Below are 11421 nucleotides of genomic sequence, written 5' to 3'. Positions count from 1 at the left end.
TCCCTGCACACACGCAGTGGAGGAGAAGGCTGCGGGCTGGAGGAGAGCTTTATTGGCCATAATAAATAGAGTTACACGGGGTGACTGGAGAGAGACGGGTGGTAGGAGCCACTGCATCTCCACTGAGGGACGTCATCCTGACCCGCTCCATGGAGGCTGGGGCAGGGAATAACCCTGTAATAGGGACAAGAGGATCTGGGGACAGCGACGCGGGGCAGAGGGGCGGAGGAGTGCAGAGGGGCCGGCCGTCACTGCGCCAGGGCCTGGATGATGTCCTTCACCAGCATGGTGCCGATGACCATCTTCTCACTGTTGACGGTCAGCTGGGCCGCCGCTCCCTCCCGCCACTCCAGGGTGATGAGCACCAGGCTCCCGCTGGTCACCGTCTTGGCCGCAAACCTGTCCGCCAGCAGACATGAGGTGTCAGGGAGAGCTGAGCCCTGCACCGCCACCCTGCCCCTGTCCCTGGGATGGGGAGCGGGGAGGTGTCTGCCACCCGCAGCCACTGCCATAGGGGGTTTGTGTGAGGGATCACGCGGGCCCCTTGTCCTATAGGAAGCTGCATAAGGGAGCTGATTTCACTTGGGTAGGGCTGCAGAGAGAACCGTGTGTGTCCAGACCCCAACTTTGTCCATGCAGTGGGTCCCACTCCCAGGGAAGCTGAGATGCTACAAGGTGTCTGGCTACCTGTACTCGTTGTCAGCTCCACAGGGCACACGTCCCACGTTGGCAGCCGAGGTCACTTGCTGGACGATGGCATGGTCGCTCCGGCACTTCTCAGGCAGTGTCAGCTTCTCTGTGATCTCACTCATGCCCGTCAGCTTCCCTGGAGCAGGCAGCAGATGCCCTGCCCATCTCTGGCCACTACTAGAAGTGGCCATGTCCCCACCAGGACCCATTTTGCTGTCCTCAAGCCAAGCCCTCAGTCCTGTCCTCTCCCATTCCAGCTCAGCTCTGTCCCAGGACACCTCTGGATCCTCAGTGAGGTCCTGACTCCCTGTCCCGGTTGCTCCTCTTTAGCTTGGCAGAGCTGGATTTGGGAAAACCTTTCCTCCATGATCCTTTGCAGGTTTGTTCCTGTCACCCTGCCTGGTGGTAGTAGCCTGTGGCCATGTCCCATGTCTCTAGGGATGGGCTCCTCCAGGCACCAGCAGTGCAAAGTGATGGAGCCAGGTTCCACAGGCACTGAGCACCCACCATAACCTGGCATCTCCAGCTCACACATCTCTTACAGTGTGGTGGCACAGGGCCAGGGCGTCCCTGTCACTTACCACGAAGTGACATGATGTTCCTGTGCCAAACGGGAAGGGGTATAGGGACCCTGTGAAGACCCGTGGACAGGATCTTGAGATGTCCTGCTACCCCACAGGGCTACTCTGGTGCCAGAGGGGAACAAAGGGAGCTACTCTAGAGCCACTTACCCTCACCCCGCCGCGCAAGGTGCTCTGGGCCACGGCACAAGTGGCAGGGGGACAAAGCATGCAGTGAGTGCCACCGTGGGGATGGTGGGTGACCCCCCAGCCTGGCCCTGGTCGCCACTCACCCTGCTCCTTCCTGAACTCGTTCTCGCTCATGAAGACAGGGGCCATCAGCTCCCCAACCGGTGGCTGAATGGAGACGTAGAAGTGGCGCGTGTGGGTGCTGGGGACACAGGCAGGTGAGAGGGAATGCATGAGAAGACTTTACTTCCTCCTGCCCTGATCCTAGCCCTAAGCCATCACAAGCAGGACAATGACTGGAGGGAAACTGAGGCACAAAATGGCTGGGGAATAGGAGATTCCATCAGATTGGACTGCTTCCACATCCTTGTATCCTAGTGCCTGTCCCACTGTCCTCTGGAGCACCCCGTGTCCATGCCATTTTCCTCTTCCCCTGGAAGGACCCTGGGGCCCATCCTGGTGTCCCCATCCCCTGGAGAGACTGTGCCTGCCCCACTGTCTGCTGGAGTTCACCATACCCTGTCCTGCTGTGTCTGGGGTACTCCAGTGCTCTGTGCTGGTATCCCTTGTCCCCTAATGCCCATCTAGCTGCCCCTGAAGCCCTGTCTTGCCATTCCTTGTCCCTTGGGCTCCTTCGTACCCTGTCCTGCTGTCTCCCAACCATTGGTGTAGCCAAAGTCTTGTCCTGCTATCTATTGTCCCCTGCAGCCCTGTGTCCACTGGAGAGATGTTGCTACCCATCCCACTGTCCCCAACCCCTGAGACACCCCTCCTGTCCCCTCCTGCCCAGTCACTCACCACAGCTGGAAGTTGGCTGTCTGGGTGGAGTCACAGAAGTCAATGCCCATCACCACGCTGGCTGTGTCCCCGGGTGCCAGGCTCTCTGAAAGCACAGCGCTGCCACTGTGTCCCACCTCCCCTCCGCCACTGCTCCCTTGCACCCCCAAAGCACTGGTGCTGTGCTACACCATACCAATCTCAGGGAACTCCTGGATCCGCATGCCCGCAAGCAGCTTGGGCTCGCTGACCCGCAGGCTCTTCACCTCGGCGTCGGTGTTATTGGAGATCTGGATCTGGACAGCCACCATGTGCGGGTCTCCCGGGAAGGGACGGCGGCTGAAGCAATACTCGACTGAGAGCCCCTCGCCCGCCATGCGGTGCAGCAGCTCATATGTCCTCACCGCACCAAACGCTGGGCTCAGCAGCTGCCAGGGACCACGGGACAATGTGGGCCACCAAGCCCATCCCCTGGGTGACAGGGGTCTGTGTAGCCCACGGGAGGAACATAGAGGACACTTACGGCAGGTGCCAAGGAGGTGTCGGTAAGTGTGAGGCCCTCCAGGTCAGTCACCAGGCTGGTGGAGATGATGCTGCTAGAGGGGACAGGCTGGGGAGGTGGGGGGGTGACTGTGGGGGGAGGAAAGGGTTAAGAAAGCTCCAATCAGCCACAGTCCTATGGGGACAGTCCTATAGGGATACCACATGGGGACAATGTCAGTGGCACAGGCACATGGAAACAGCTACATGGAGACAACAGCAGAGGGACACCAACCACATGAGGACAGCCTCAGTGGTGTATCCCCATGAGGACAACAGTAGAGGGACACCGCGCAGGGACAGCTTCAGTGGTGTAGTCCCGTGAGGAAACAGCAGAGGGACACCAATCACATGGGGACAGCTACATGGGGACAACCCTGGTGGCACAGTCACAAGGGGGAAGTCCCTCAGGCACCACCCCAGGGGGAATGCAGCAGGGGACATCCTGGTGGCACAGTCACCTTCCTCACAACCGGCCTCAAGAGACAGGAGCTGTCTATCCCACAATCTCTGTCCCCATTCCTGCTCATCCAAAGACCCCACACATCCCTGCATTCCCCTACACACACTCATGCCTCAGTTTCCCCAGAGCCACCACCGTGGCCATCCCATTCAGCCACTCACAATCATCCAGGTCGAGCAGGGAAATCTCCTTGGGGCCGGCCTTGCTGCTAGGGACCTACAAGGCATCAGAGACATGGGGTGAGCAGAGGGCAGGGATCCTCCCAACCTCCTCCTGGCCCAGTCCTCACCGTCTTCCTCCTCTTGGCCTCCACCACGGTTGGTGCCTCAGTGCCAGAGTCTGATCCCGAGGAGCTGCTCTCAGAGGCGCTGGCCTCCTCTGATGAGGTCTCAGCATGACTTTTCTTCCCCTGTGGCCTTGCAGCCTTTTTCACCTTTTTCCCCTCAGCCTCCTCCTCCTCCTCACTGGAGCAGCAGGGAGAGGGAAGCTTTAGGGGAGCCATGCCACCAGCTTGGCTGGGAGGGATCCAGCCTCCCCGGGTTACCTGCCCACGCTCCCTGGGGATGCCTTCCAGGGGCCTCCCTTCTCCTTCCTCTTCTTCCTCTTCTCCTCCTCCTCCTCCCCTTCCTTGTCCTCTGACTGCTCCCCGCTGCCTTCCTCTTCCTCCTCCTCCTCCTCCTCATCCTCCTCGTCGCTGCTGGAGCTGGAGGTGCCAGAGCTGCTGCTGCTGCCGCTCTCCTCACTGTCAGACTCGGGTTCTGCAGGGGACATGGTTCAGTCCCACTGCTCTGTCCCTACATCTCCACCATACCCCACAGTGTCCCACTGCATCCCATGTCCCCAGAGCTGCTCATGGCATCCTACAGCACCCCCGCATCCCCCATCACATCCCAGCTTCCCCTGTGCGATGGGATGTCCCCAGCGTGGTGACCCCGGCCATGATGTCTTCTGCTTGATGCCCCACCATGATGGCTCCACCGGGTCCTCACCACTATCTGCTGATTCTGTGGGCCCCGACTCCCCCTCTGAGTCAGAGTAGAAAGGTTTTTCCACCTTCTCCTTCCTTTTCTCCCGGCTGGTGCACTTGGTCCACTCAGGAACCTGCTGACACAAGGCTTGTTAGGGTTCTCACCCAAAGTGGCTGTGTGGTCACCAGGGAGGGGATTTGTGGCACCTTCTGAGTTCTCCCAAAACCTCAGCAAGATGTCCTGACCTTAGTATATCCCATGTACACTGGGGTGCCCCACACACCTCCACATTCCTCACAGAGGGGTCTGGAGCCTCATCTGGCCAGTCTGGCAGCTCCTGGTACCCAACAGCCTTGGCATTGAGCAGATGGGACAGGGATCCCAGCTGGAAATGGTCCCGGTCTACGGCAGAATGAGAAGTGATTGCAGCTCAGGAACAGCTCACCCCATGTCCCCACACCCTGCAAGCAGATTGGGTACCTTTGAAAGAAGACTCCAGGATGGGAGCGGGTTTCTGAGCCAGGAAGAGCTTCTTGGCATATTTGTTGAGGGCCCCACTCTTCTCGGTGGGCACAATGAGCTGGCGGATGAAGCGAGCACGGTCACGGATGTCGTAATTTTGATCGTACTTGGCCAAGTTGAGCACGTACTGGGTCAGCAGCTTGCTCTGCACAGAGGGACATGCTTAGGGCCAGTCTCTGGGCTAAGGAAACTGAGGCAGGCCATGGGGCCGTGTCCCAGTGTACCTGTTTGGAGTTGGTCAGATAAAGCTTGGCCGCAAGGTTGATGACCTGCAGCTTAACGATGTCTTCCTCATTAGTGAAAGATTTAGCCATCTTGCGCAGCACATCAGGTGCGATCTTGGGCACGTGCTCACAGTACTCGCCGATCAGCCACAGGATGCTTGCCCGCGCCATCGGCACCTGCAAAAGAATCCCAGGCATGTGGCATCGCTGCCACCCTCTCCGCTCCAGAGAAGGACACACATGCCTTTGACCCACCTGGATGTTATCGGTGAGCTTGGCCATGTGCTTGATGATCTCACTGTGCTGAGCTGGCTGCATCTGCAGCAGCTTCTTGATGACAACCACGGACTCAGCCACCACCAGCTCTGTGGGTAGAGACTCAGCCTCAGGGGGATCCTTCCTGAGGGGCAAGGAGCCCGTATTTCACCCCCACCTTGTGTGCTCACCATCCCGGTTGGAGAGGAGCTGGACCAGACCATTGAGGCAGGTGTCCCGCACCTTGCCGATGTTGGTGGCACAGCGCCCAATGGCTTGGATGGTGGCTGCCACAAAATCCTTGTCCATGCTGCGGATATAGGTCTGCACAGGCAGAGCATGTCACTTGTGTGCCAGCACTGGGTATCCCCACCATGTGGTGGCCTCGCATGGGGGTTTTCTGGAGCCATCCATGGGGTTGGCACAGCTTCAGCTCTCTCCTCCCACTGGGGCTCTCCTCTGCCCCCCCACAGTGGCATTTTGGCACCTAGAGCCATGCCACAGTGGCAACATGTTGCCTAAATCTGCCTGTGGCCATGACATACCTGAAACTCCCTCAGGATGGTGGAGATGTTGGTCTCATTGGCCAGGTTGGTGAGCACCTCCAGCTGCAGGAAGAAGGAAAAGAGTCTGCTTGAGGACATGACCTGAGGACACTGAGCCCGTGGTGCCCACCTGTCCCTCTAGCATGGAGGATGGCTGCTCCATGTTGCAGAGCTCCAAGGTGCCCCAGAGTCCCCAGTCCTGGGCCCTGCCAGGTGTTTCCAGCTCACCTTGAGGATCTTGATCTGTGTGGGGTCCGTGGAGCGGATGTAGAAGCTCTTGAGGTAAGGCTCAAACATTCCCTGCGCAGAGAGCCAGAGCTGTTAGTACCATCATTGTCTCTACCATGCTCACCCATGGGCAGGTTGCCCTGGTGACTGGCTGCCAGACAGTCCTCATTCCACTCCAGAGTTAACAAGGCTGACTCCTCCAGCACCAGCACGCAGACTCACCCGCCGTTTGATGGACATGGTGGCCACATTCTGCAGCACAACATACTGCACCTCACTGTCGGAACAGAGAGCGGACTACCGTCAGGAGTAGACTCACCATCAAGGTAGTGCTACCACAATGCCTCCACCCCTTATCTGGGACGTCTGAGCCTCTCCGTGGGTCTCACTGGCCACGTGCTTTAGGGTGGAGAACCACCAAAACCCATGTGCCACATACCTGTGACTCCGCAGGAGCCGCACCAGTGCCTTGGCAATGACGCCAACCTCTGCCTTAGGTGCCAGGTGGAAGTAGAGCTGTGCCACAGCCATCACCACCTGCAGGGAGACACATGCCTGTCCCCAGTGGTTCATGGAAGATTGCTGTGTCCCCTAGTGTCCCTCCCAGTAGCACACGGAGGAAGCTGAACCCTGGGGAATGCCACCATGGAGACCTCTCAAGACATTCCCAGCATCCTGGTGGGTTCTTGCCCAGTGGGCATATCGTGAGCCCAAGGCTGAGGAACACTGCTGATGGCACGGGGGACAAGAAGGGTTAGAATTGGGCTCACTGCAGCATTGCGGCTCTGCAGAAGGGGTTTGGTGTTGCGCAGCAGCAGGCGGTGGTCGGGGTCCATGACGTAGGGTTTGCGCTTGGCCAACGAGGCTGCCTCTGCCTTGGCATCCTTGGTATCCTCTTCCTCGGAGCCGTAAAAAGCCTTCTCTGCACTCTCCTCTAGTAGGGATTCCTGCCAGCAATACCCACTTTCACTCTACAACCCTAACCACAGCAGTAGGGCACTGGAGCATCCCTGGTGTCAAGGTGGCTGGGGACACTCCAAGACGGACAGGACGCCCTAAGGTTCTCAAACTCACGTTCTGGTTGGGACTGAGGAACTGGGTGCGTGCATAGCGGGTCAGCATGTTGATGATCACCACCTGGCCCCATTCCTCCACATCAATGAGCAGGTTGCAGAGCTTGCGGTAGTTCTTGTGAATGAGGTCGATGCGCTCCGGGCAGACCTCCTCAAATGCCATCACCACGCTGCCAGCCACCAGCTGTGGAGGGAAAGTTGGGGTGGCTCACTGGGATGGTGGCATCTCCCAGAGGATGCTGGTTTTGTGGGGAAGGGGACTTCCCCACAAGGATGATGGTTTGATAGGGACGGTGGCATCTTTGTAGGATGCCATCTCTGTGGGTACGGCTGCATTCCTGTGAAGATGCTAGATCAGTGGGATGGTGACATCCTAGCAAGGATGCTGGCACTGCAGAGATGGTGGCACCCCCAGGAGGATGCTGGCTCAGCAGGGACAACAGCATCTTCATATCTGGGGATAGGGGAGAACCAGAGCTCACCGTGGTCTTGTCTGCCAGCAGCTTCTCAATGACTTCGATGAGCTGATCCTTCTGGTCTGAGTCAAGACTGCAAGAGAAGAGTGGGCTTGGTGCGGGTGGGCACCATGGCACCAAGCAGCTGAGACCCCACCACCAAGATCTGCGCCCCAAAATTTAGCAACAAGAAGATGCGCAGAGCTTTCAGTGTGTTTTTCTCATTCTCAGCAGCCATCCTATTACCTATAGAGCTTTGGGATGGCATGGGCAGCTGTCTTCCGCACATATGGGGACATGTCTGATGCAGCTTCTTTGATGGCCAGCATCATGATGGGCACGATGATGGGCACACGGATGCTGGAGAGGACGCGCAGAGCACTGGCACGGATCAGCTGGTTGGGGTCCTACTGGGATATATGCATTGCTGCAACGAGCCAGGACAGCCTTACGGCCTTCTTGCCAGCCCCAGAAAGGGGCAGGAAGGATTCCCACCTTGAGGCCCCGCTGGAAGGTGGAGATGGAGAGCAGGGCTAGATCCTGCTGCTCCTCTGCATAGCGCACCAGGTACACATACACCAGCTTCTTCACCTGCGAGATGGAGACCAAACACTCCCAAATCCCTCCCAAACAGGGAGCACCCCAAACCCCAGGAACAACCTCACCTCAATGTTCTTGCAGGCAACATTCTTCACCACGGCTGGAAAGAGGTCGGAGGCATTTTTGCCCCGGGCGATCATCTAGGGAAGGAAGGAGTGGTGTGACTCGGGGTGGCTGGTGTGGCACATCATGGCACAGCACAGCCCGGCGTGGCACACAAAGCACTGCACGCAGCGCAACCCACCGCCACGATCCTCTTCATAGCCTCCAGCTTGAGTGAGTCCTTGTTGCTGTCCAGCATCTCCTTGAGGTCATCATGCCTGCACCACATCAGGGTGGAAAGTGCTGCTGGCCACTTTTAGCCCTTTTTAGCCCCCTTTTTAGCCCTTTCCCATGGTGAGAGATGCCTGCAACCTGACCCCCTGGGGCTGTGCAATATTGATGGGGCAGGAGTTGGGTTACAGCTGCATGCAAAAGGAGCTGGAGTGACTGGCCACCAACCCTGTCTCCCTCCTGGTCATCGGCTGGATGTCTCTTGTCCCCTCCTGGGCACTCTGGTGTGCATGCACCCCAACAAAGAACCTTTCCCCCGTGCTCTTCTTGGTGTGGGCACATCCAGCACCTGTCACCGCTATCAACTCTTATCAGGCTGACTGCCAACAATGTCCCCTTTTATAAGACATATCTGTCCCCACCAAACCAGGAGGGACTTGCAAGTCTGCATCTACCCACAACAGCCCCATCTTCACCACAAAATGGCAATTTTTCCAAACCAGGACAGATCTGCACCAAAACAACTCCACTGCTTGGTGAGTCTTCTGGGGCACACGACATCCCAGGACCTCCTAGAACAATGCTCATCCCCGGCCACCGCTGTCACTATCCCTGGGGGCTCCCTGGGGAGGTCTTACCGCGGTGGCTGCCCGGTGCTGGCAGCCACCTCATCCTTGGGGGCTGCCAGTGGCCGCAACTCGTCGGCACGCAGCGCGCTGTAGCAGGTGGGCGGCCCGGCCTCAGTGGCCAGCACTGGGCTAGTCACCTCCTCAGCCACATCACTGCCTGCCACCGATTTTGGCCGCAGCAGCTTCTGCACAGGTGGCAGTGAGAGCATTGCTGCAGCTGGGGGTGGTCCTGGGGACAGCAGGGATGGTGGCAGGGCTGTGGCTCCGCTCCTCCTCCTGAAACCTGATGCTGGGCTTCGGGTTGGGTTGCAGTGACAACCCAACAAGGTCACCAAGGTGCTCTGAGGTCCCAAGTGCCACCCATCCTGCAGCCAGGATGTGGGACCGTGGCACGGAGATGCTCCTCTGGGGACTCTGAGTGGCTCAGTCTTTTCTGGGGACATCCCTGAAGGGATGGGACAGCTGTGGGTGTTCCAGTAGAGTGACAGGTGGCACCTGGGACTCATGGGAACAGCAACAGATCCCATGTGGCCACAGAGAGATGGAGCAGCATGTGGGTGATGGAGCCACTGCCAGGGGTCAGGGATGGGGGATATTGCTAGGGTGGGGGACTTTGCCAAGGGGTCAAGAATTGGTGAATCCGCCAGGAGGTCAGAGAGGGGGGACTGCAACAGAGTAGGGGACACTGCATAGAGCAAAGGTGGGAGACAGTGACAGAGTGGGGGACATTGCCTGCAGGTGAGGGGACAATGGCAGATGGTCAGAGTGGGGGACACTGTCAGGGGATCAGGGATGGGTGACACTGCCAGATGAGGTCAGGAACTGGGGAAACTGCTGGGAGGGCTGAGATGGGGGACAGTGACAGAGTGGGAGACACAGCATGGGGAGGGTGGGGGATAGTGTCAGGATGGGGAACATTGCCAGGGGGTGAGGGGACAGTGCCAGCATGGAGGACATACGCAAGGGGTTGGGGTAGGGGACACTGCCAGCCTGAGGGACAGTGCTGAATTGAAGGGGGTCAGTGACAAAGTGGGGGACATTTTGTGAGGATCAGTGATTGGGGACAGTGCTAGCAAGGGGAGTACTGCCAGTGGGTAACGGACTGGGTACCATGCCAGGCTGGGGAACATTGCCAGGAGAGTGGGGGGGAACCCTGCTTTCCCCCCCCCCCCCCCCCCCCCCTTCACACTGCCCCATATCCCCGTGCCCCACAAAGCCTGCTGGCCGCAGGTGGCACCTGCCACCCCCGTGCCATTGGGCACTGCATGCCCGGCACGGGGCATAGAGACCCTGCAGCCCCGCCGCCCCGTGCCCCAGCGGATCCCAGCTGAGGGAGCCGGGTCCGTATCTGGAGGCCACGTCCCCCTCTGGGGACAGCGAGGAGGCTGCTTCCCATCCCTACCGCTCCCCACACCCCGTACTCCAAAACGCAGCTTTCTCCTTTTGAGAAAGATGCCGCATCTCCATCCGTGTCCCCATCCCGAGGTGGGGTCACCGCCAGCCCGCAGCCATTGTCCCCGTGGGGTGTGTGTGTGCGCGCGCATGTGCCACCCGCGTCCCCGCGTCCCCACCTCTTGTAGTCGGAGGCGAAGATGCCGCCGCTGGCGGGGTCGTGGCCGTACTCGGGCTCCCCCAGGCTGGAGGACCCCCCCTTCTCCTCGCCGTAGGCCGGGCTGGCCGCCATGGCGCTGCTGGCGCAGGCCGGGATGCGCAGCCTGGGGACGCCGCACTGATGTCAGCGGCGTGCGAGAACGGCCACCGCCACCGCTTAAAGGCACCGGGGAGCGCGGCGCCCGCGGAACCGCGCGGCCTGGGGGATGCTCGGCCGCCGGGTTTCAGGGCGATGCACCCACGTGGCTCACCCCCCCACCACCCCTCCTCCCCCCACAAAGAAAGGATGGAGGAGGAGGATTTCCTCTCCCGAAACACTGGGGTCTGCAGCCCTGCAGAGGGAGTTGAGGAGCTTAGGGGCAAAGCGTCGCCTGGGGGTCTTGTTATTCGGGGTGTGTGTCATTATTATTTAATCTGGGATGCCGTTGTTTGAGGTATCGGCGTTTGGGATGTGATTATTTGGGATGCTGTTGTTCAGGATGCTGTTATTCTTTTTATTCTTTTTATTCTTATCACCATCACTGTTATTATTTACTAGTATTGTAGGGGATGTATACTATGTAATATATACTATGATTATAATTTACTATTATTATCCTCTACTATTACTATCCCTGTCATTACTACCATTACTAATAGCAGTAATATTATTACTAATATCACTTCCATTGTGGTTGTTATTCACAGATAGTAGCACTATTTGTGCATGAGCCTTATCACAGAATCAGGGAATCATTAAGTTTGGAAAAGACCTCTGAGAACATCTTGTCCAACTGTCCAAAATGGTTATAATTATTTAATAATAATGGTACATATAAT

General features: G+C 58.3%; 1 protein-coding gene across 4 annotated transcripts; it reads right to left on the bottom strand.

Annotated features, from left to right (window-relative positions):
* Positions 1–248: 248 nt before the first annotated feature.
* AP3B2 (adaptor related protein complex 3 subunit beta 2) lies at positions 249–10675 on the bottom strand (the record flags this gene model as incomplete). 4 transcript variants are annotated; one of them, XM_079540835.1, is made up of 28 exons in its annotated part: positions 249–399; positions 688–826; positions 1422–1445; positions 1544–1641; positions 2238–2322; positions 2413–2644; positions 2740–2846; positions 3381–3435; positions 3509–3683; positions 3764–3977; positions 4209–4320; positions 4471–4589; positions 4668–4854; positions 4934–5110; positions 5189–5298; positions 5380–5512; positions 5734–5796; positions 5962–6033; positions 6184–6238; positions 6401–6498; positions 6732–6908; positions 7036–7218; positions 7517–7583; positions 7736–7896; positions 7985–8080; positions 8155–8229; positions 8334–8409; positions 10563–10675. In XM_079540835.1, 28 exons carry the CDS (start codon positions 10673–10675, stop codon positions 249–251), a joined length of 3354 nt encoding a protein of 1117 aa, XP_079396961.1. The 4 variants fall into 4 exon arrangements, with proteins under 4 accessions (XP_079396961.1, XP_079396962.1, XP_079396959.1 ...); XM_079540836.1 differs by lacking the exon at positions 1422–1445; XM_079540833.1 differs by lacking the exons at positions 1422–1445; positions 10563–10675 and adding an exon at positions 9001–9200.
* Between the last annotated feature and the right edge of the window lie 746 nt (positions 10676–11421).

This window comes from Tetrao urogallus (assembly GCF_951394365.1).
Source record: "Tetrao urogallus genome assembly, chromosome: 11".
Lineage (NCBI taxonomy): Eukaryota > Metazoa > Chordata > Aves > Galliformes > Phasianidae > Tetrao > Tetrao urogallus.
The sequence above is the reverse complement of the archived record's forward strand: the minus strand, read 5'-3'. Positions and strand labels throughout refer to the sequence as shown.